Source organism: Salvelinus namaycush, chromosome 29 (assembly GCF_016432855.1).
Source record: "Salvelinus namaycush isolate Seneca chromosome 29, SaNama_1.0, whole genome shotgun sequence".
In the NCBI taxonomy this organism is placed as follows: Eukaryota; Metazoa; Chordata; class Actinopteri; order Salmoniformes; family Salmonidae; genus Salvelinus; species Salvelinus namaycush.
In genome coordinates, this window is record NC_052335.1 from 8,920,236 (window position 1) to 8,946,754 (window position 26,519).

Genomic DNA, 26,519 nt, shown 5'->3' on the forward strand with positions numbered 1-26,519 from the left:
CAGAGTGCAATTGACCTTAATGTCCCCAAGCATGCAGCCAAAGCAACGCTGGAATGGCTTCAGAACAAGAATGTGAAAGTTCGTGAGCTGCCCAGCCAAAGCCCAGACTTGAATCCCATTGAAAATCTGTGGAAATTCTTGAAGATTGCTGTTCACCTCTGCTCCCCATCTAACTAAAACAGAGCTTGAGAAAATCTGAAAGGAAGAATCACCAAAGCTGATACAGACATAGTCAAGTTCAACTAAAAGTTGAAGCCGCCAAAGGTGCTTCTACAAAGTATTGACTTAGGGGTTTGATTACTTATGTAAATTAGATATTTCTGTATTAAAAGTCTGTTTAATCCATTTTGAATTCAGGCTGTAACACAACAAAATGTGGAATAAGTCAAGGGTTATGAATACTTTTTGAAGGCACTGTAGATCTCTACATAAGTAAATGGGGTTTTTCCCCTTGGCTCCTGCTCTGGTTCTCTAGGGGTTGTTATCAAGGGGAAACACATGTGTTTTGTTTCTTCTGGGTTGTATGGGAATGATTAGAATGACATTGACAGGTATGACATGGGCCCACTGGTGTACTTCCTGCTCCACAGTTCCAGACTGGCACTCCTGCGGCCACCGCCCAAAGAGAGCTTGCGGGTCTTCTTCATCTTGTTGTCCCACGTTGCGGAATGTTCCGACGGCTGGGAGCTAGCAGGGCTGCTCGCTTCGTCCTCTGGCGTTGAGTCCCCAGCTATCTCAATGCGGGGAGGGTCCATCAGGTCTATGATGCTAAAAGCAGCTGGTTCCGGCTGGCACATGACAGACTTATCCTCTGTGTTCTGCCTGACGAGCCCGCTGGTGCCAGCCTGGATGCCCACAGACACCCGGTCCCCGGTCTGTGTTGAGCCGTCACTTGCACTCTCACGGCACAGCGTCCACATGTTGTAGCACTGAGTGAAACTGAAGAAGTTGCTGTTGAACGTCTTGAGCTCGCCGCACACGTCCCTGCGCAGCTCAGCCAGTTCGTAGCGCATGGCCGAGATCTCGTCTTTCCACTGCATGTTGAAGGCGGCCACCATGTTGGCAGACTCTTTAAAGGCGTGGATGGCCTGAGGTATGGGGGGATCGGGGGCGGCAATGGAGGGGGCAGCAGGGATCTGGTAGGCAGGCGGTGAAGTCGGGGGGACAGAGATGGCGGTTACAGTGGAGCTGGTGCTGTGCTGGCTGCGAGCTACAGCGTTCTCCCTCTCCAGACGTTCCAACTCCTCATAGGCCGAGGAGCTGGCCCCGTCGTCGTCTTCTATCATGTCCTCGTTTAGCAAAGAAGTGCCTTCCAGCACATCATATCCCTCTGGAAGACAAATTTGAATATGCAAATAGAGGGAGATTCAAAGGGAGGGAACAGCTGGAGTGTTATGTAACTGTGACGCCCAAATGTTCCAACCTAGAGTGGGCATACATATACCTACAATATGAATACAGTATGTGAGTAAAATACCACAACTACCCTATCATTCCAATGGATATATCAGATCAAATAAAATATTGATGGGACAAGGATTTTGACTGGTTGCATCGAGAATATAGAGAAATGGTGAACAGCTAGATGATTTGTTGATCGTCAATCCCCTGCGAATATGATTACCCTTTTATCAAATTATGCATTTGTGATCCCTTTATCAGATGCATTTGTGATTGTTCAAACTCGAAAAAGAGACAATGTAAAACTTAATGAAGAGGTGCTCTTCAGACACTGAAGCGGTCTCTAGAAATAGAATGCTCTGTAACACAGCTCTATCTGGCGTACTAAAATACGGAGAGGAATTATTCAGCCAGGTACACTGAGCCACTTGAGCGATGCATTTTGACTCACATACTGCAGGCTTTTCATGGTGTTTTTACACTGCCTTCTCACTCATCTGAATGAACATCAACCCTCCACAGTCTTTCCATCTTTTCACTGCACTGCACCATGGGAAGCGGAACCCCGTTGGTTCCTAGCATAAGCCATCATTACCAATCAGTTTCAAATGAAAATACCATTCTCTGAATTAAATCAAAGCATGGTTCTCCCCCCAAAAATCTTAAGTGTTTTCCGATTGTTTCCTTTTCCTTTTTTTTTGTGCAACAGAAAAGATGAAAAGGCAATGAAAAATCACAACTCAAGTCATTGGGCCGGGAAGCAGTTATGAACCCTATTGAACATATCAGGTCCCTCACCATGAGGTTGATTGGACCATGTGGAGTTCCCAGTGGCGGGTAAGTCCCGCTACAGGGCTGCACCAGGGAGGGGCTGCAATCCCACAGTCAAAGACGGCTGATAACTTCCACGCCAAGGGTCAACCCAGCCACATATGGCCTTTACAGAGGTTGACTTTCATAGGAAGAAAAAAAAACACAAAACTACTATAACAAATGCTCTCACATTTTGACTGTTGCCAGTGACAATGTGATAACATTCAGTGCTATTTTTCATGGCGGAGGTACGAACACATTATGTGTTAGACTGGAAAGTACAGCTTTATCATATAGTTCCACCAATGAGTCGCTTTTAGCGCACTTGAAAATAGAGACACTTCAAACAACTCGCAAAAGCCAGTGAGGCACCATCATCACATATACAGTATAATTCTGGAACTTTAATGCATACGAACAAGGAATTCAAGGCCTCTGAGTTTTGTGAGTTGTTCGGGCCCCTGTTTGTTTCTCATTGTGTTTAAATCAGATTTGTCTATCCTGCTGTTATATCAAAGTGGTCATTTTTTAAATCTATTGCTGAGAAGGCAGTGCAAAAAAACACACATATATATATAGATATATGTATGCATGTTGTCATTAAAATACCTGTGACAGGCATCCAGCTGTTCTGTCCCCCTGGTTATCCTTCCAGAGATGCATGGCTGGTCAGATTGGGAGGGGGTGCTGCTCTTCTGCCCAATGGGGCATCATAGGATCCCTTCCCCACTCAAGGGCCCCGCTAGCCTCGACATTCTTGCGTTTTGGTTGGTAAGCGATTTAGAATTCAGATCTCATTTCCGAATTTTATTAGTCAGTGGCATGGCCAGTCAAATACTGTGGATCATTCACTTCATTTCAAGGCCACTATTCCCTCAAAAATGACACCAAATGGTTGATACCATGTAAAAAAGATTTGCAATATGGCTTGAGATGGAGGCATCAGGTCACAGCCAATTATTTCCCTGAGGCTCACTAGCATATCCTGTTCCATAGCCCAGTCGGATGTGACTGTATTTGGAGAGGAAAAAGTCCTAGAGAACTGCTCATTAAAAAATACAAATATATACAGAAAATGCTGGGAGTAACTGACACCCATTTGAGAGCCAATTTAGTGAGCCAATTGTGAAGCAGACAATTTGAACAGAGAGCTTATTGGGTGAAAGGAATTCAGCAGGTAAGACGGTGGGATTGGAGGACTTCCTTGATCCTCAGTACTTCAGTCACATCGGAGGCTGAGGGATTCTGACTGTGCAACCCAATTGAGCATGACAAGATAAAGAAAAAAAAAACTCCAGATTGTACAAGGAAACAGGTAAACCAACAGAAAACAAACAAATACAGAGGTCTAACACAATTGATTTTACAAAATGTGTTGAAAAATGTTAATCCCGGTCATAATATTGTCAAATGAAAAACGTCATATGAAATGATAGTATTTCAATAGGGTTCATAGCTTTACTCCTCCAGGCATACACCAAACGCACTAGATCAATTAGGTTAGAGGCAGCGGTGGTTCTGTTTGCACAAGGAACCAGATATGTTGATGTTTTGACGATGATATTGTGTGTAAAATGTTGCACAAAACCTTCAAATTCCCGAATGTTTAATATCAAAACAGCAATTATTGCAACAAATTGACTTGGTATCCTCACAATTATTAAGACGATTTTTTACATTATTCTACATTTTTGTCATTTAGCAGACACACTTACAGGAGCAATTGGGGTTAAGTGCCTTGCTCCACGGCACACCGGCAGATGTTTTCACCAAAGAGGTCATCTAAACGTGAGATTTAAGTTCAATGAGAAAGTGTCTAATACGTTGGCCCTACAGTAGTAGCTTATGACATTTTTTTGTGAGAGCGCTACTGTTGTCGAACCCTGTCAAAGTTCAGGTCAACTGATCAATCTCCCTGAAACACATGATTGCCAGACTACCTGATGAAAGACCATTTAATATTATCTTCTGATCTGGCTACATCAAAAGTGATAAATCAGTTAATATTCCAAATGAAAGCTTCATTTATATCATATCTCCAAATGTGGTTTTATGCAACACAATACAACAATATAGAATAACGTAATATATTTTATGCACTCTGAATTGACTTTACTAGTAAGTTCCTTTGTGCAACCAGTACCCTATCTGAGTTTGTTGACTTACCGTATGTCGGTAACAAGTTTTTGCTGTCTTGTGTTCTGTGAGCTTATAAGCCAAGATCAGTTAGAGACGCTAGTGTAATGAACTGGTCAAACAAAGCATGGATGGGGGAAACTGAAGACCTCTCTGGAGCAGACTATGAGCCTTCCTAACACTCTCTAGAGGTCTACAGCCCTCCTCCAACCACTGTTCTGTTTCACACTTAACCCTTCCCTACATGACTCACACGCTCTACACACGACACATATATCAATGAGGTTATCATGCTCAGGACAAGGCCTGTTTCTCTTACACATGCCAAGTGCTGTGAGTGTGACTGTAGTGTGTCGTGGGTTTAACTTCTCATTGGGCTGGTTTGAACGAGTCCCCTCCCATCCTCTACTCCGGGTCCAGCTTTGCCACCACCACACGTGACGAATCAGAAAGCTAAAGCTAAGGGTAATGATGTATATGGACTGTGCAAAGTAACACGCTTGCAAGCAAATCCCTCAGAACACTCAGGATATGCAGAGGCAAGACAAACAAGAGACACACAACAGTGACAGTAGCCAAAAAGAAATGACCGGAATCATTCAACCCAGCATCTCTTAAAGCTCAAGGGTACCCCCACTGTACATATGTAGGTATGCACGCATGTTATAGAATGTAGGAGGAGTATGTTTTCTCAGCCTTCTCTCATTTTTGGGGGGAGGTCGTACTGTTACCTGTTGTGGATCTGAGAGTTGAAGTGACAGTGGAGGATGTCATTGAAGGCAAGCAGTCGTCGTCTTGGGAATACCCAGCCTGAATCGCACGCAGGTAACTGTGGCTTCGAGTGCGGAACGAGCCAGGCAGGTCCAAGGCCTCCACGGCCTGGGATTCTACTTCGCTAAAAACGGACTCGCAAACTGACTCAAACTGGCCATTGACCTCAGTCTCACTCACCTGAGAGACAAAAACAGGAATAGCAGTCCTTAATTTTTCCTCTTCCTTTCTCTTTGTCACTTTGACTCTTCCCCTTAGTACAGTAAATATGAAGGAGTGTTAGCATGGGGGAAAAAATAAACAAGCAGATAAAACAAACAAATGAAAACAACAAAAAACAATGCATCATCTGGTATACCGTTTCACGATGTACTATCCCATCGCAGGTCATCGTCACAGACGTACATATGTTACTACTGTGACAAAGGGGAAAGCAGGTGTCCTTTCAAGAACCTATTCAAAAGCAGAAATTACGGTGCAACACAGTACAAACTACATGCGGTTAACGGAATTTCAACGCTGTGAATATATATATATCTATTTCCAGCGCAATGCACCCAATAGAACGGCACGCAGGAGGCCATACTAACGTCATCTGTGTGAGGGGATTTTTTTTTGAATAGCACCAAGGTTGGTTGAGATATTGTGCCAAACGTGTATTAAAATCCATCTAGTCTATATTATGCAGTGCATAAAAGCCTGCTACTATGTAATAAAAATGACTGCAAAGGATGTATTAAATCATTGTATCTTGTACCTAATATTCAGCCACAACGGATAAAAAGCACGCTTTATAGTATAACTCCTGCTGTTCAAACATAAAAAATTGTCTAGACTGACTGAGCAGTTCAACACAACTTCTAGTAGTGTGCATGAACTTACTTAACGGGTAACTTGAACTTGTAATGTAATAAATATTAAAGTGAACAGATATGTACAGTCTGGTACTGCTCGTTTATGCAACGTCACCAATAACAAATCTATGGACTTCACACACGTAGTTCTGAAGATGTGCACTGAACATAGTCAAAATAGGATTCATTGTAAATAAGCATTACCAATGTCAACACGACCTATCAATAAAACCTAATCCTGCAGACAATAACGGCTAAACATCTCATGGAGTGGTGGGGGGGGGGGGTCAGGTTGTGACTAATGTATTTCTGTAAATAACTATATTATTTTTGCAACCCCTTTAGCAAACAACAGAAGGTTCCACCCCCTCAGCCAACATGGTGGCATCTACAGTATCTCTCAATCCTCCTACTCCTCCAGGGCTCCTGGTGTTCCCCCTGTGAGGGGCCTGTGTGGGACTCACCTGGCTGACGCAGCTTGCCTGACTGAGGGTGCTAACCGCGCGCATGTAGCTCTGGTTCCGGGATCGGAACTGAGGGCCGAGGGGTATATGGTGTTGGGGGTAGTTGGTGGCTGGGTCCAGGGTGACACTGGGATGGGGCCGCATCATGTCTCGGGTGGTTTGCAAGTGGTAGCTCTGGCTGTACAGAGAGAGAGAGTGGATAGACAAATATGAGAGGCATTGTGAGTCAGACACAGGGCTGTGGTGGTCATGAAATTTTGTCAACCGGTTATAGTCATGCAAAAGACTGCCGGTCTCACGATAATTGACTGTTAATTAACGAACACGTTTAGCATCTCCAGGCCTCCACACATATTGTACAGGCCGCTGATGTGCGCCGTTGGAACATCTACAGTAAAAAAAGTATCATGAATAAATGCAATATATATCATCACAATAAATCTCTTATTTATTTTAGACATTATGATATTAAGAAAATGTATTTCATAATATGAGTGGGCCTACTGTTTCTTATCTGGCTATGCACCATACATTGGTTGTAGGCTTGTTCATTTAGCAGACAAGATACAAGTCCCGTGCCACTATTTTACAGTGGATGTTTCGACATTTTGTTACGTAACAACCTTATTCTTAAATGGATTAAATAAAAACATTTACTCAGCAATCTACACACAATACCCCATAATGACAAAGCGAAAACTGGTTTTTAGAATTTTTTGCAAATTAATTAAAATCAAAAACAGAAATAACTTATTTACATACAGTGCATTCGTAAAGTATTCAGACCCCTTGACTTTTTCCACATTGTTACGTAACAGCCTTATTCTAAAATTGATCAAATTGTATTTTTCCCTCATCAATCTACACACAATACCCCATAATGGCAAAGCAAAAACTGTTTTTTATAAACTTTTGTATATTTATTAAGAATATATTAAATTAATTTCACATTTACATAAGTATTCAGACCCTTTACTCAGTACTTGTTGAAGCACCTTTGGCAGCGATTACAGCCTCGAGTCTTCTTGGGTATGACACTACAAGCTTGGCACACCTGTATTTGGGGAGTTTCTCCCATTCTTCGCTTCAGATCCTCTCAAGCTCTGTCAGGTTGGATGGGGAGCATTGCTGCACAGCTATTTTCAGGTCTCTCCAGAGATGTTCGATCGGGTTCAAGTCCAGGCTCTGGCTGGGCCACTCAAGGACATTCAGAGACTTGTCCCGCAACCACTCATGTCTTGTCTTGGCTGTGGGCTTAGGGTCACTGTCCTGTTGGAAGGTGAACCTTCGACCCAGTCTGAGGTCCTGAGCGCTATAGAGCAGGTTTTCATCAAGGATCTCTCTGTACATTGCTCCATTCATCTTTCCCTCGATCCTGACTAGTCTCCCAGTCTCTGCCGCTGACACAAAAAAAAAAAGGTTTTTGCTTTATTATTATGGGGTATTGTGTGTAGATTGATGAGGAAAAAATAAATTTAATCAATTTTAGAATAAGGCTGTAACATAACAAAATGTGGAAAAAGTCAAAGGGTCTGAATACTTTTGGAAGGACAATGACCTTTTATAGTAAGAATAATGTAATTTAACTTAGCTGAATAAAATAGAAAGGATATTTTTCCAATTCCAGAGCGAATATGCATATGAAATGGCTATGTGGAGTTTAAAAGTGATCCTTTGAAACACGTCCTATACACTAGATTTAGAGGTTTTTGTCAAATGTGGTTGTTAATGATACACACCTTAGAATGTCTTAGAAATCAAAACATACTTGGGCTGTTGAGGATTTGAGAAAGTCGCAAAAAATGTTGCGCTGTAATCCTTGCCTCAGGCTGCACACGCTGTTCTCTCATCAAGTGATCATATTTTCATCTGTCAGACTATTCTCAATTTAATCTGGTCTTCACTTATGTAAAATTAGTTTAGATTAGAATTGCCCATTATCAAATGGGCAGGAACAGGGGCAGGGGTAAAAATACATGTCATCCGTATGCACTCAAATAGCGAATGGAGGCTGCTTTCCCGCCGGTTCACTTTTCAATCATAGATAAGCTGCTCCCGTTTCATAGCAGAACATGTGATTCATATGAGCAGCTGAGAAATAAATATAGTAGCAGCTGAGCTCCTTCTCTTTTTAAAGAAATGTCTGGGCTTATAAGAACACTTCTTTGGAGTTTGGAGCATAGCAAAGGTAACCATTCCATCCAGTATGTATAATAATACCAGCCAGGTCACCCGGGATACAAGACAGTTTTCGACATCCATCCATGTCCACTAGGGGCAACAGTGAGCGCTGTTGCCTTCAAGTAGCATCTGCCTCTGATTCCAAAGGTTGCAAGTTCAAATCCAGCGATAGAATGTTGTTTCGGTTATATTTATTTTAAGTCTATCCCAAACCTTAACACTTACCTTAACCATTCGGCGGTAATGCCTAACCTTAAAAATTCAGAGTTAATGCGTAACCTTAACGTAACCTTAAACACATACAAATGTTATATTTGGAACAAGTCTAATTTTGTCGTGAGACTAAGAGCTGCTTGAATAATACAGGCCACACTCAAAAGCTACTACTGGAATTAGTTTAATTTTGGAGTAGAGGCTAGACCAATTATGTACCAAAGACTTAAATAAAAAGTGTTTTATTGTTTTTCTGCCATGCCTTATATGCGGTAGGTTATGTATTGTATAATAGCACAGTCATTATTTTAATTATGGGGGTTTTGTATGCACAAGTGTATGCATAAGACCTAATATGCGTATGTGTGTTTTGAATGAATCATCCCCTTAGAAAGTGCTGTCCATTTCATTGTGTTAGACTTTGAAACAACATCCACAACTACCATGTTTTAAACTCAGTTTCAACCTGTTGTTGAACTTCTTTCTTCACATTGATCATCACAGTGAGGTGAGTTTTAAAAGCATGATACTGTTTTGAAGAGAAGTGTTTGATGTGATTTTCGATTTGCATTTGCATTGATGTCAGAGTGGTTAGAGGGACAATAGAGCCCTGAGTACCAAGCCATTAGGACCTGATGCTCGTTAGTGAGTTGGGTACCACCAATGCATGTCCAGAGTGCATAAGAGGAGATTACCGTGACTCAAAGGTCACGTGGAATTTTACTGTGGTCATAACTCATGACCGCCGGTGTGGCGGTAATATGGCCAGGGATGTCCTAGTCAGACATCCCTGGAAAATGCTCAGGGCTAAAGACCCAACAATGTCACATACTGTTAAACAGGTAACCTGGCTTACATGTAGTACAGCTGTATCCAGGTTATGTTGTGTTGTGGTGTGACCAGCAGGGTATCTGGTGTGCTCAGCTTATATCGCTCACTGAATATAACACTGTGCTTGCGACAAAAGTGACTCATCCCCCTACAACATTAGCAGCATTATTGCAATCAACTCTAAACTATGATGACACGTGCAGTCATCGCAAGCCCCCAAAACACAGGTGACTTGCTAGCCCCACAATTACAGTTTGCACATCCCACCTACACCTCCCATTAGTACAACAATATAAGCTTTTTAGAGCGTGGAAACGAGGCCTAATGTGTGTCTGTTAGTGTGGGGGTGGGACAAAAGCAGGAAGTGAGACAAAAGCAGGAAGTGAGTAGATTCCCAGTGATATGATGATTAAGCTGTGGGTGACAAAAGGATAGGGAGTCTGAGTGTCACACAGGACTGATGCATGCAGGGCACCTCACCAGGTTCTGTCTGTCTGTCTGTCTGTCTGTCTGTCTGTCTGTCTGTCTGTCTGTCTGTCTGTCTGTCTGTCTGTCTGTCTGTCTGTCTGTCTGTCTGTCTGTCTGTCTCTGTCTGTCTGTCTGTCTGTCTGTCTGTCTGTCTGTCTGTCTGTCTGTCTGTCTGTCTGTCTGTCTCTGTGTGTGTGTGTCCCCATAACGTTAGGTGTGTGTGTGTGTGTGTGTGTGTGTGTGTGTGTGTGTGTGTGTGTGTGTGTGTGTGTGTGTGTGTGTGTGTGTGTGTGTGCGCGCACGCGTGCATGAGTGCATGAGTGCATGTGTGCAGACCTCCAGAACACAAGCAACCGTCCTGTTCTGGAAGGGTGATTTTCAAAGCCAGCTTAGAATAACAATAAACTAAGACACATCTCAGAGGGAGAGCCGATGCATCCTCTGGGTCACAATCAGGACGGGAAGATATTCTGCTCTGACGCATTCAACAGTACAATAAGGTAATGAAAATGTTATCGTAACCATCGTTACTGCTTCCCTGATCCCCTGCCAAGCCATGCTACTTATGTAGCTGTACATTCTTTTGCTGGTGTCCATTTCTTTTTCTGTCCAATCATTCTATTATTTGTATTACAATATCACTCTGTACCACTATCCTTCTTCCTATAGCTTACCTAAAGCGTATTTATCTATGAATCTATGGAGTGTTGCCTGTCAAGAAGGGAATGAGTGCAAACAGGCACTGTACAGTCAGGTCCAAAATTATTGGCACCTTTGATAAACATGAGCAAAAGAGACTGTATAAAATAAATAATACAAATACTGAGCTATATTGTACATTTATAATATTTTATGCTAATACAATTGCTCAGATGCAGAGATTTTGTTTAACAAATAATACTTTTCCCCCAAAAAAGATAAGAGGTCTAAATGATTGCCACCCCTATTTGCAATACCTTTCAATGGCTCACCTTGCAAGGATAACAACACTGAACCTTTTTCTAAAATGTTTCATGAGAGTGGGAGGGATCTTGGACCATTCCTCCCTACAGAATCTTTCCAGATCCTTGATATCCTTCATCTGCACTTATGGACTGTCCTCTTCAAACCAAACCACAGGTTTTCAATGGGGTTCATGTCCGGAGACTGAGATGGCCATTGCAAAATTTTGATTTTGTGGTCAATTAACCATTTCTTGGTGGATTTTGATAAGTGCTTAGGGATATTGTCTTGCTGGAAACTTGCGACCAAGTTTCAGCCTCCTGGGAGAGGCAATCAGGATTTTGGCTAAAATGTCCTGGTACTTGTGTAAAGTTCATGATGCCGGTGACCTTAACCAGGACCAGTGGAATCAAAATAGCCCCATAATATCAAAGATCCACCCCCATATTTTACAGTAGGGGTTCTGTTCTGCATATCCATCTTTCTTTGTACGCAAAACCCACCATCGGTGTGCGTGCCTCTATTTTCAAGTCATCTGACCACAACACCGGTTCTAATCCAAGTGCCAATGGCGTTTAACAAACTCCAGACGTTTACATTTGTTCTATGACATGAAAATAGAGCTCTTTGGTAACACACACCACTGGTGGGTTTTGCATCAAAAGAAAGATCAGCATTTTTTTTGCATACAATTTGTATTTATTATTTATTTTATACAGTCTTTTTGCTCATCTTTATCAAGGGTGCCAATAACTATGGATCTGACTATATGTGCTGAGTGAGACATATCAAGTGGGGACAGACAGACAATTTCTCCTTTATGAAGACATTCAAATAATGAAATGACATTTTATTGTCAGACAATTTATTTTCATGTTTAAAACCTTTGACCATGACATTGGAGAGAAGTGACAGGGTTGCCATAGCCTTGTCAACAGTGCTGTGATAACATAATGCACATTTCCTCTGTAAGATGATGGGCAAATATTGAAATAGCAGTTGATAAACGTCAGATATACCTGCATTGGTCTGTGACACTCACCAGCTAGAATATTTTTTTAAATATCTGAGCTGATGAACAGAACTGGGTTCCAATTACTAATCAAAGAACAGTCAAAGCTCATAGTGTAAGGACAGGGTCACAAGGCAGTGAAGCGGCTGCAAACCAATTGACCAAACAAATGTAGCAAAGCTCTTAGTCATGCACTAACATAAGTTGGTGATGCACTGGGGTAGAATAGGAACATGTCACAGCCAATCGTAACCAAGGAGTTATTCTTACTCTGTTGCCCAGCAACATCGGATGACATGTGTAAATCATGCATGCTCCCCCAGAATGTCCCACTGCAGACAGAGGTCACAGAGACATGAAACGGATATAACAGCCAGGTCAAATAATGTCTTTGCTTTAGCAAGCTAGAGGTGTATACCGTATAACTACTGTAGGAGAGCTACTGTAAAACAAACAGGCGGGACAGAAAATGACAAAAACACTGATGGCAGTGTGTGACTTTGATGAAATTCAACGATGAAAGCCGGGGGATAGGGTTGAAAACAGCTTGCAAAAAGCCTGGAGCTAGGGTTAACGTTTTTAAATGGCGTGTCAAAAAGGCGGAAGCCGTGTTCAGGGTTTTGAAAGGGGGTCAAGATCCAGCCAAGATAAAGGTCAGAGCTTCTACATTATTTACGGTAATCCATGAGCCACATTGGCTATCGGAGCGAAAGTATCATTTTAAATCCTGCCATCCAATCTAATGTCCAAACCAAGATTATGAGCACAGTTATTTAAAGTATTCAGTAATTATTCAGTAATGCAGCCAAATGTTTACCCAAAGCCATGTCAGTAATGCTGTGTAATATATAATTCACAACCGACTGTCATTCCTGTAACGAGGCTTTGTTGCCTTGTCTGTAACAATCCCAAAATATATAACTGTATATTCATCTCTCACACTCCACACTTGCACTAGTTTGGTTTAAACGTACCCTGGTAATGATAACCAGTACAGTGTCCATTTTAGATCATCCTCAGCCTCAAGCAGGAGTGATGTATGAGGCTGAGGGTGTCCTGAAACAGACACAGTAACCAGGATGTAGTGACAATGCATTATTGAAAACCAGTACAGTACAGCAGCTCTAGTCGAGACATTAACGGGCCTACCTTTGGGGTTCTATGTGGGGTCTCTGCATAGCTGATTTGAGGACGAGGGCGTCGGGTCGGATGGCCTTCTGGGGTGAGGTCTTGGGGCTGCCATCAGATTCGCCACCAGAGTCGTTGTCTTCTTCTCCCATGGCTTTGACGTAGCTGCTGCTGCGCATCCGCCGACATGGGATCTCCTCGTCCTGGTCCCCATCCTCTGGGTATCCACTCCACTCATCCTGAGGCACCTGTGGCAGAGAGTAGGGTTCAATATTTTCCTGGTATTTTACAAACGTTTTATTTTTTATTTTTTACATGGCTTAAATAATTCAACATTCAACAAAAACAGTTCTGTAGGAATGAGGTTTGGGAATTAGGCCTAATACATTATCACAGCATATTGGCTATACGCTTGGCCTGCCAATATTGTTCTAATCAGACCATATTATATTTCAACAAAATAGATCAGTTGGTGTAACACTTGCGAGGCACTGCGGAGCTTAAATTTAAATAATTCGATTTTTTATTTTATTGGACTGAGCTCGGAACTCAAATCTCCAACTTCAGCGTATTCAAAACTGGGAACTCTGAAAAAACGATTTAAACGGTAATCCAACTCGGAATTCCTTCTAGAGCTCCGACTTTTCGACCTGAAGATCACTGACGTCATGATTTGACCTCGTAATTTTCAAGTTGTTTAGACGCAGCATTGAGCACACCGAAGTTCCCAGTTGTTTTGAACGCAGCATTAGTCTCAGCGGAGGGAAAGAGCAGCATAGGGTCTGCCTCTCAGAGTCCCTGCTCCCTCCTTCCTTTCCTTTGGTGAGACTCTGTCTTCTAACTGATGGCGAAATTCGAGTCGTACCGCATCTGCCTCATACACAAATTCATGTTGTTCCTATGAATAGAAAAAGTGAAATATTCCTAGATATTAAAATAGACACGACAAGCTGCTAATAATAGCCTAATAAAAACGCAGGGCTATTGATACACGTGGCTACGCATTCATTGCAGCTGCCGCGCAAGTGAAAGTAGCATACTGAGTAGCTCGTTTTATGTTTTGTAATAGTGTTAAAAACAGTGTTGACAGTGCTGAATAAACATGAACTCATCATAAAAACAGCAGCTCTTTGCTGTATTCTTTGACGGTCTCTCTGTGGTCATGGTTTTAAAAGTTGTGAAGTCCCACGTAGGGTAGTATCAAACATTGCTGTGATCGGTACAATGGGCATACTCGATTTTAGCCACAGATCTACTGGTCCGCCGGTTAGGACAAATGAAAAAGTTCAAAACGGAACACTTTGTTAACCCGGTGTGCAGAGCTTCTGAATCAAGCGCACCTACCGCCAGCAGTCCAACACGAATAATAATAGAAAAGGAGAGCAAGCCTTTATCGTTGGCTTTTCTGCAGAAATGTTTGGTGATCGACTAGGAATGCCTTGAAGATTGCGATCGACCGGTTGGCGACCACTGCAGTTCTCCATTGTATTATATGACTTTATTACACACCTCATTCAAACCATCAAACTGGGAGAGAATATGCAAAGATGGTGCAGGACATGCGGCCTACAAAGTTACGATTACAGTCTAGCAAATTGATTGAATTTGGAAATATAATAGGGCCTATTTTACAGTCGTATAATTAGTAGGCAGACGCATATGTCGCCTACCTTTCATAATATTTCCCCTAGTAATTTGTAACGTGAGCATTGGCCTACTTCGTCTTTCTGTCTCTAATGTTGCTTCATTCCTTCCTCATTTTCAACAGTTAAGTTTCGTTGTCCTCGTCTTCTTCATAGTAATGACATGCTTGAATAATTTAGGACTAGAATAAAACGCAGACGGCTTTCACTTCTCTTCACGATGATTGAATGGGTATGGGTGAGGGGTAAAAATAAATAACGTTAACTGATTAGCCTACCGCCATCACGCATTCTCTCTTCTCCCCGTCAGTTCTATTGGCTGCTGTATATAACATTCAGCAAATAAGAGCTTGTATCCCTCTTCCAATAGTCTGTTAGTTAAGCTATAAGAAATGCAAACAAACAATATCCAGTAAACTATTCTAGTCTGGTTTTTCGTGGGACTCGAAGAGCGAAGGAGCGTTTTTTTAATGGCCAGCGGTGCACAGGTGCGTAATGCACAAGAGACAGAGGCTATACACTTATGCATAACCCATCATTCATTAGATATATGGCTTACACCGCATTGAATTTATAACCTGAAAGGGATGATCTATTTTGGATGCAATTTGAAGGGAATTGATGCAGAGAGAGAAAGACGGTGAGAGCGTGCTCGCGTATGCACTGATTTAAAGCAACCATATTCAAGTAATAGGCTGCAAAAAATGTTTAGATCTAATTTACAATTAATAAATAAGGGGACCCCCGAAAGCCAGATGGAGATGTCTAAATTAGACGCGCATTCAGTCCTTATATTACTGTAACATAGGCCATGCTGCAGCAAATGTAGGCCTACCTGTCACAAGAAAAAAGTGACCGTGATGAGATCATACATGCATTGTGAACTGTCCTCCTGAGATGCGGTGTCTGGCCCCACCCTGAGCGTTGATGATAGATCATGCAGATAGCAGAGAGAAGGCCATAGAGAAGCCAGATTTAGACATCTTGCATATACTGAACAAAAATAAAAACGCAACATGTTTGAAAGTGTTTCATGAGCTGAAATAAAAGATCCCAGAAATTGTCCATATGCACAAAAAGCTTATTTCTCTCATATTTTGTGCACCAATTTGTTTACATCCCTGTTAGTGAACATTTATCCTTTGCCAAGACAATCCACCCACCTGACAGGTGTGGCATATCAAGAAGCTGATTAAACAGCATGATCATTACACAGCTGCACCTTGTGCTGGGGACAATAAAAGGTCACTCTAAAATGTGCAGTTTTGTCACACAACACAATGCCACAGATGTCTCAAGTTTTGAGGGAGCGTGCAATTGGAATGCTGACTTCAGGAATGTCCCCCAGAGCTTTATTTCTCTAAAATGTCATGTTTATTTCTCTACCATAAGCCGACTCCAATGTCGTTTTAGAGAATTTGTCAGTACGTTCAACCGGCCTCACAAACGTAGACCACGTGTAACCACGCCAGCCCAGGACCTCCACATCTGGCTTCTTCACCTGCGGGTTCGTCTGACACCAGCCTCCCAGATAACTGATGAAACAGGAGTATTTCTGTCTGTAATAAATCTGTTTTGTGGGGAAAAACTCATTCTGGTTGGCTGGCACCGCAGTGGGTAGGCCTGGTTCCCAAGCCTATTGCTGCGCCCCTGCCAAGTCGTGTGAAATCCATTGATTAGGGCCAAATGTATTTATTTCAATTGACTGATTTCCTTATATGAACTGTAACTCAGTAAAATCATTGAAATTGTTCCACGTTACGTTTATATTTTTGTTCCATTTAATTGAACAGTTCCATTTCACCTCATAATTTACAGTTTTCTCGTAATTATTTATCCCAGGAAAAGGGAGTCGGTTTGGGCGGGAAATTTTGGTGTACCTCAGTAACCCATTTTCTGGTATTCAACCCTAGCAGAGAGCCCACCTCTGTCAGTCACATAGATCCAACGTGTCTGCACAGGTGAACATGTAGGATGTACTGTACTGTATGTCTTTGTATCACACACAAACGCGCACACACACACACACACACACACACACACACACACACACACACACACACACACACACACACACACACACACACACACACACACACACACACACACACACACACACACACAGTTCCTTTATTTGCAGGGACAATGGGAACCAATTAGCCAAAGGATTGGGAGAGCTGACTCAGGCCAGAAAGAGTTTTCCCCAAACACACACAGGGACTCACTGAAGCAGAATGATCCCCATCCCCAGGCTCTGTTCTCCCCTCAGATCCCCCCTCACTCCCCAAGGGTCGAGCTACTCTAAATACCCAGTCTCACTCCTCTTTCCTACTCCAAAGCCCTTTTTGTAATATTCATCTTTCTCTGACATGAAACATTTTGTATTTTAGCCAAAGATCTTTGAACCAGAACAATGGACAGTAGGTGTGTATAGGCAGCTGAATAACAGCATTACATATTTTACAGAAACAACTCAAGAGAAATTATCCTGGTGGCAAGATAATATTCTCTGTATGATAAGCGAAAAGTATCTCCAAAAACATTATATGATAAAAATGTCCAGAGTACTTAAGTACTAAAATACACAAGAAATGTAGCAAAATATACTTTTTGTTGAGATGTTGTACCGCAGGGTACACCAATTCCCTTTCCACTTGTACTCCCATCTTGTACAGAAGGGTTATGAATACGACCCCCCATTGAGGCCCACTTGTGTATAGCATGGCTCTGATGTCTGAGCACTGAGTGGAGTCAAACTTCCTCGGGAATGGATCTGTAGGTTGCAGAATTCCAGCCCATTCCAGATTCCAAACAGGGAATGACACCACCAGCGCCTGTCGGAGTGGCGAGTCCCGGTGAGATGGGCTCAGTGTGAGGAAAGGAGGGGTGTGAAGGGAGTGAGAAATAAAGGCACTGCAATCTGTCACCAAATGGCTTGTTTCATCTACAGGGAGGCTCTGTGGCCTAGCTCCACTGTGCCCTGTTAAAATGTTGGGTGACAGACAGACAATCAATTCTTACATTCTTGTGACACAGGACCAATGTGATTTCTCACACAATGCCGGTTTAAGCACAGTGTGGGTTTGATTGAACCCTACCTACAGTGGCTGCCATTCATTCACCTGAGGCTGTGCTCATTACTTTTACGGTGACACAGTGTAGTTAATAACAAATTATTAATTCAAGCAGCAGACAAGTTAAGTGGCAAATAATCTTGGTACTATTATTACGTTTCAATGCCAGTAATTGTTCTGGACAATGTGATTTAAAGTACCCTCTTTTTTTTACATACAGTATTTACATATTTTTTTTACACGCATACATACTAAAGCATATGGTTTTAGGTACCGCAGTGTATATCAACAAAAAAATGAAATTGCACTGATTATAGGAACTATTGCTCTGCAGTATCTAAGACAACGAGGACTTGTCCAGCGATTGTCTTTTCCATGGGCCACAACAGCAGTTAACAAGCCTAGACAAGCGGTGCGTCTCAGTAAATGAATGTTCTGTTGTAGTAAATATGAAACTTATACTGTCAATGCAGAAGTCTCAGGGTCTGCCCTAGGGAGAAGAGTGTTACACAGCGTAGTGAGTCAGGGGAGTAATAAAGTAATGGATAATACGATGTCTTCCTCCTGAATCCTACAGTATGTCCTTTTACTCCTCCAGATTCATTTGAAGGGGAATGTACTGTAGGCAAGTGTGTAGGTTGCAGCCATAGCAACTGGAGATGAACAAGCGACATTAACACATCATGCATATGCAACAGCGTAGCCTCGACTGTAAAGGGAAAAAAAGGGGTCTGCTTCGACGAACAGCACCACAATTAATAGCGATTAAGGGATTACGGTTAATTACATAGTGGTGTATGGTGTAAACGAACGCTTTGCCGTAAACATACACCAAATCAAAGTGGCTTGTGTTTTACTGTACGAGTGGCTCTAATTGGTGAAGTCAAAGAAGGCCCAGTAACAGTCTAAATGATTTTTTCCTGTGTTTTATATCACATTGTACAACAGCGGATGAAACTAACACTGTAAAAATGTGTCAGTTAGACCTATGTATTCCTTTAGGGGTAGTGTGATGCGTAAGACACATTTTCACTGGAAGTCATTAGTGGCTGTTAAAATGCATGATCCTTTCTCTCTCTTTCTTTCTGTCGGAATATAACAGGATATAATGATGTAACGGAACTCTAGTTCTTCCTCCTCCTCGGACGAGGAGAGGAGAGAGGGATCGGAAGACCAATGTGCAGCGAGGTATGATGACATAATGATTTATTAACTGAAGTCAAAGACGAACACGAAAAACACTTGGAAAATTACAAAACAACAAACGAACGTAGACTGACCTAAAACATGTGAACTTACATATAACGAAGAACGCACGAACAGGTACACGACTACAAACAAACGATACAGTCCCGTGTGGTAACATATACGGACACAGGAGACAACCACCCACGACAAACAATGTGAAACAACCTCCCTATGTATGTCTCTCAATCAGAGGAAAACGAAAACACCTGCCTCTGATTGAGAGCCATACAAGGTCAATTAACCCTGACACTTAACAAGGAACAAACACAGAGAATGCCCACCCAGCTCACGTCCTGACCAACAAAACAAAGCTATACAAAAGGAAAACAAGGTCAGGAACGTGACATTACCCCCCCCCCAAGATGCGGACTCCGGCCGCAAAACTCAACCTCAAGGGGAGGGTTTGGGTGGGCATCTGTCCACGGTGGCGGCTCCGGCTCTGGACGCTGTCCCCACACCACCATAGTCACTCCCCGCTTCCGTATCCCCCTCCCAATGACCACCCTCCAACTAAACCCACCTAAATGAAGGGGCAGCATCGGGATAAGGGGCAGCACCGGGATAAGGGGCAGCACCGGGATAAGGGGCAGCACCGGGCTGAGGGACGGCAGCTCCGGGCTAAGGGACGGCAGCTCCGGGCTGAGGGACGGCAGCTCCGGGCTGAGGGACTCTGGCAGGTCCTGGCTGAGGGACTCTGGCAGGTCCTGGCTGAGGGACTCTGGCAGGTCCTGGCTGAGGGACTCTGGCAGGTCCTGGCTGAGGGACTCTGGCAGGTCCTGGCTGGACGGCTCTGGCAGGTCCTGGCTGGACGGCTCTGGCAGGTCCTGGCTGGACGGCTCTGGCAGGTCCTGGCTGGACGGCTCTGGCAGGTCCTGGCTGGACGGCTCTGGCTGGTCCTGGCTGGACGGCTCTGGCTGGTCCTGGCTGGACGGCTCTGGCTGGTCCTGTCTGGCGGAAGGCTCTAGCGGCTCCTGTCTGGCGGACGGCTCTGAAGGCTCATGGCAGACGGGCGGCTTTGCAGGCTCAGTCCAGACGGGCAGTTCATGCGGCGTTGGGCAGACGGGCAGTTCAGGCGCCGCTGGGCAGACGGCCAGCTCTGACAGCTCGGGACAGACGGGCAGTTCTGTAGGGAGGAGACGGAGAGACAGCCTGGTGCGTGGTATAGGCACTGGCTGCGCTGGAGAGGAGGAAAGCTCTGACAGCGCTGGACAGGTGGGAGCAGCTGGAGAGAGAACCCGGAGAGACAGCCTGGTGCGGGGGGCTGCCACCGGTGGACTGGTACTTGGAGGTGGCACCGGGTATACCGGACCGTGAAGGAGGACACGTGCTCTTGAGCACCGAGCCTGCCCAACCCTACCAGGTTGAATGGTGCCCGTAGCCCTGCCAGTGCGGCGAGGTGGAATAGCCCGCACTGGGCTATGCTGTCGAACCGGGGACACCATCTGTAAGGCTGGTGCCATGTATGCCGGCCCGAGGAGACGCACTGGTGGCCAGATGCGTTGGGCCGGCTTCATGACATCCGGCTCGATGCCCAACTTAGCCCTACCAGTGCGGCGAGGTGGAATAGCCCGCACTGGGCTAAGCACGCGTACTGGGGACACCGTGCGCTTTACCGCATAACACGGTGTCTGACCAGTACGACGCCCTCTCACTCCACGGTAAGCACGGGGAGTTGGCTCAGGTATCCTACCCGGCTTTGCCACACTCCTCGTGTGCCCCCCCCCAAGAAATGTTTGGGTCTGACTCTCGGGCTCCCAACCGCGTCGCCGCGCTGCCTCCTCATACCAGCGCCTCTCTGCCTTCGCTGCCTCCAGCTCCGCCTTGGGACGGCGATATTCCCCTGGCTGAGCCCAGGGTCCTTTGCCGTCCAGGATCTCCTCCCATGTCCATGAATCCTGGGATTTCTGCGGTTGCTGTCGCTGCCCTTTTCCCCGCTGCTTGATCCTGGTAATTTGGTGGGTGGTTCTGTAACGGAACTCTAGTTCTTCCTCCTCCTCGGACGAGGAGAGGAGAGAGGGATCGGAAGACCAATGTGCAGTGAGGTATGATGACATAATGATTTATTAACTGAAGTCAAAGACGAACACGAAAAACACTTGGAAAATTACAAAACAACAAACGAACGTAGACTGACCTAAAACATGTGAACTTACATATAACGAAGAACGCACGAACAGGTACACGACTACAAACAAACGATACAGTCCCGTGTGGTAACATATACGGACACAGGAGACAACCACCCACGACAAACAATGTGAAACAACCTCCCTATGTATGTCTCTCAATCAGAGGAAAACGAAAACACCTGCCTCTGATTGAGAGCCATACAAGGTCAATTAACCCTGACACTTAACAAGGAACAAACACAGAGAATGCCCACCCAGCTCACGTCCTGACCAACAAAACAAAGCTATACAAAAGGAAAACAAGGTCAGGAACGTGACAAATGACTACATGGAATGTGTTTCTCTGCTGATAGGAATGTAACCGGATATAATAAGGACTACGTGGAATGTGTCTCTCTGCCGACAGGATTATAACAGGATATAATAAGGACTACGTGGAATGTTTCTCTCTGCCGACAGGATTATAACAGGATATAATAAGGACTACGTGAAATGTGTCTCTCTGCCGACAGGATTATAACAGGATATAATAAGGACTACGTGGAATGTGTCTCTGCCGACAGGATTATAACAGGATATAATAAGGACTACGTGGAATGTGTCTCTCTGCCGACAGGATTATAACAGGATATAATAAGGACTACGTGGAATGTGTCTGTCACGTTTCTGACCTGTTTTCTCTTGTTTTTGTATGTGTTTAGTTGGTCAGGGCGTGAGTTGGGGTGGGCATTCTATGTATTGTGTTTCTATGTTGGGTTTAATGTGTTGCCTGATATGGTTCTCAATTAGAGGCAGGTGTTTGACGTTTCCTCTGATTGAGAACCATATTAAGGTAGGCTGTTCTCACTGTTTGTTTGTGGGTGATATGTCTTCCGTGTCTGTATGTATGTTCGTACCACACGGGACTGTAGCGTTTGTTTGTAGTCTGTACCTGTTCGTGCGTTCTTCGTGTATTTGTAAGTTCTCATGTTTTAGGTCAGTCTACGTCGTTTATTTGTTTTGTAGTTTGTTTAAGAGTTTTCGTGTTTCGTCGTTCTGTTAATAAATATTCATTATGTCTTCATCACCCGCTGCGCCTTGGTCCGCTCATTCACCACAAGACGACCGTTACAGTGTCTCTCTGCCGACAGGATTATAACAGGATATAATAAGGACTACGTGGAATGTGTCTCTCTGCCGACAGGATTATAACAGACATAATAAGGACTACGTGGAATGTGTCTCTCTGACGACAGGATTATAACAGGATATAATAAGGACTACGTGGAATGTGTCTCTCTGCCGACAGGATTATAACAGGATATAATAAGGACCACGTGGAATGTGTCTCTCTGCCGACAGGATTATAACAGGATATAATAAGGACCACGTGGAATGTGTCTTTCTGCCGATAGGCAGCGTGCATGTAATGGACATAAAGAACTGGTCTTGCGAAATTTATAGAAGGTATTTTTCTCCTCATTTTTTCGAACAATAGTATCCATTGAACTGAGCAGGCTGGGCTGACATGCATATAGCCTTTGCTAGTACTTTCTTCATATCAGCAGAAATCTATAATATTGTGCTGTTATTATTTCTATTAATATTATCTATTATTATTGCTATTATAGAATTTTTCTGACTGTTTTCCATGTTAATTGGTTATTTCTCTTATAAAAAGCACCCTTATACACATGCAATAGACCTATGGGGAATTGAATTTGTGAGTGAAGGGTGGCAGTATTGAATTATGTTGTCATGGGACTGCCCATATTTCCGTTTGGCCTACGCCAATTGGTGGCCAAAGGTTTGCCATCGGATGCAACGGTGTGTCATGGGTCAGGGAGATGGTCTGATGGTCTTCGTGACAACAGACCTCCCAGATATAGGGGGAGGTTTTAGTGGGTGGAATATTAGGGCAAAATAGTTAATAATTGACTTTTGTCCGCATAACTTAGGCACAGTCGATCCCCTTATTGTATGGAACACTTTCAAATGTACTTGTATAGGCCATTCAATTCAATACTAAGCATTAAAACAAAATCAGTTTATGTCAAAAGAGATTAGACTAAGAGGAAATATAGGAAGTAACAGCACAGTTGGCAATAAAAAACCTCTACTATAGAGGCCCATTATTATTCTACATTATTATTATTCTACTATTATTATTATTCTACATTATTATTATTATACTATTATTATTATTATACTATTATTATTCTACATTATTATTATTCTACTATTATTATTATACATTATTATTCTACATTATTATACTATTATTATTATTATACATTATTATTATTCTACATTATTATTATTATTATTATTGTTATACTATTATTATTATACATTATTATTATTATACATTATTATTATTATACATTATCATTATTCTACATTATTATTATACTATTATTATTATACATTATTATTATTCTACATTATTATTATTATTATTATTGTTATACTATTATTATTATACATTATTATTATTCTACATTATTATTATTCTACATTATTATCATTATACTATTATTATTATACTATTATTATTATACATTATTATTATTATTATACTATTATTATTATACATTATTATTATTATTATACTATTATTATTATTATACATGATTATTATTATACTATTATTATACTATTATTATTATACATTATTATTATTATACTATTATTATTATACTATTATTATTATACATTATTATTATTATACTATTATTATTATACATTATTATTATTATACTATTATTATTATTCTACATTATTATTATTATACATGATTATTATTATACTATTATTATTATTCTACATTATTATTATTATACATGATTATTATTATACTATTATTATTCTACATTATTATTATTCTACATTATTATTATTATACTATTATTATTATACTATTATTATTATACATTATTATTATTATACTATTATTATTATACTATTATTATTCTACATTATTATTATTATACTATTATTATTATACTATTATTATTATACTATTATTGCCATCCGCGCTGTTATTTCCTCTATTTTCATTATTAGTCTAATCTCTTTTGACCTAAACTTTTTTTGTTTTAATGATGAGTATTGTATTGAATAAGTTAGAGGAAAAATAAAAAGAATTGAAAGAACTTATTCAAGAACGATTAAGTATATTTTATTACAAAAAATAGTGCGAATTGAATGGAAAATTGTGAAAAATGACCAACAAAATTATTGAATCTTCAACATAGAAATGCTACAACAAATTATTTACAGAAACGTAATACAAATGACGGAGTCATCCATGATTTTACCAAATTATGTTTTGAAAGAGGAAGCAAAATATTTCAAGCATATGTTTTATTTTCCGTCTCCTCCATTTCGACTGAATGGTGTTAACTGTAAGGAATTCTTTCTTAATAATAATGAATGTAAAGTGAACAAATGTACAGAAAGACCCGTATAAAGGCCAACTTGCAGAGAAGGAACTTCTTGAGGCAATTAAATCATTTCAGTCTGAAAAACCACCAGGGCTTGATGGCATATCTTTTTAATGTACTCAAAGATCCATTATCAGAATGTTTTAACTACTTTCAGGTACTCAACAAGAAGGTCTGATTTCATTACTGAAACAGATCCCAGGTGGTAACTAAAAAGATCTAATCCATTTAAAAAACTGGAGGCCTTCGATGTTGTGACGGGAGAATACTGGCAAAATGCATAGCACATAGAAAAAAAAGGTTTTACCAGATATTATTCATACTGATCAGACAGGGTTTTTACATGGACAATATATTTGAGATAATATACAATAATTATTTGAAACAGTTGAAGATTATGAAACATCCAAGACACCAGGCCTGGTCTTCATAGCAGATTTCGAAAAGGCGTTTGATAAAGTACGACTAGAATTTATATATAAATGCCTGGACTACTTTCATTTCGGTGAATCTCTTTTACAATGGGTTAAAGTTATGTACAGCAACCACAGGTGTAAAAAAGTAAATAATGGTTACTTCTCAGAAAGTATCGAGCTGTTAAGAGGAGTTAATCAAGGCTGTCCATTGTCTCCATATCTATTTATTATGGCCATCGAAATGCTAGCTATTAAAATCTAATCCAACAAGAACATCTAGGGGTTAAAAACAAAAGTGTCAATGTATGCCCGGAGCCTCCAGTGTCGCCCTCCAGTCCGGAGCTTCCAGTGTCGCCCTCCAGTCCGGAGCTTCCAGAGGCGCCCTTCAGTCCGGAGCTTCCAGAGGCGCCCTTCAGTCCGGAGCTTCCAGAGGCGACCTTCAGTCCGGAGCTTCCAGAGGCGCCCTTCAGTCCGGAGCTTCCAGAGACGCCCTCCAGTCCGGAGCTCCCAACGAGGGTCCTCAGTCCGGGGCCCACTACGAGGGTCCCCAGTCCGGGGTCGGTGGCAAGGGTCCCCGCTCTAGAGGCGCCACCTAAGTGGGCCAAGCCAGAGGTGGAGCGGGGTCTACGTCCCGCACCAGAGCCGCCACCACGGTGAAATGCCCACCCAGACCCTATAGGTTCAGGTTTTGCGGCCGGAGTCCGCACCTTGGGGGGGGGGGGGGGGGGGGGGGGGGGGTACTGTCACGCCCTGACCGTAGAGAGCGTTTTATGTCTCTATTTTGGTTTGGTCAGGGTGTGATTTGGGTGGGCATTCTATGTTCCTTTTTCTATGATTTGTATTTCTGTGTGTTTGGCCGGGTGTGGTTCTCAATCAGAGGCAGCTGTCTACCGTTGTCTCTGATTGAGAACCATACTTAGGTTTCCTTTTCCCATCTGTATTTGTGGATAGTTGTCTATATGTAGTTGCATGTCAGCACTTGTTAAATAGCTTCACGTTCGTTTTGTTGTTTTGTTAGTTTGTTTAGTGTTTATTCGTTAATTAAAATAGAATGTATTCATATCACGCTGCGCCTTGGTCTCCTCATTTCAACGAGCGTGACATTAACTCTTTGGTCCTATCATAGTTTACTTACATACTAATGGCACTGCCTACTCCAGGCCTCATTTTTTAAATCATATGAGCAAAAAACATTTAACCTTATTTGGAACGCTAAGCCAGACAAAATTAAACATTCCTATTTATATAATGAAAATGAGTTTGGGTGGCTAAAATTATTAAATATTAAAGCATTAAACTTCTCACTAAAAGCTTCACTCATAAATAAGTTAGACTTCAACCTGAACTGGTTGTCCTGTAGATTATTAAGA

The 26,519-nt window shown here is 42.2% G+C and overlaps 1 protein-coding gene across 1 annotated transcript in view; it reads right to left on the reverse strand.

Moving 5' to 3' along the window:
• The window catches only part of LOC120024492 (disks large-associated protein 2-like), an 88,338-nt gene that overhangs the window by 29,569 nt on the left and 32,250 nt on the right, over positions 1-26,519 (reverse strand). The window contains exons 2-4 of the mRNA XM_038968750.1: positions 13,236-13,462; positions 6,440-6,617; positions 5,082-5,301 (exon numbers count right to left, since the gene is read on the reverse strand). Of these exons, the coding sequence (XP_038824678.1) occupies positions 5,082-5,301; positions 6,440-6,617; positions 13,236-13,462 (625 nt within the window). The remainder of the gene's footprint in view (positions 1-5,081; positions 5,302-6,439; positions 6,618-13,235; positions 13,463-26,519) is intronic.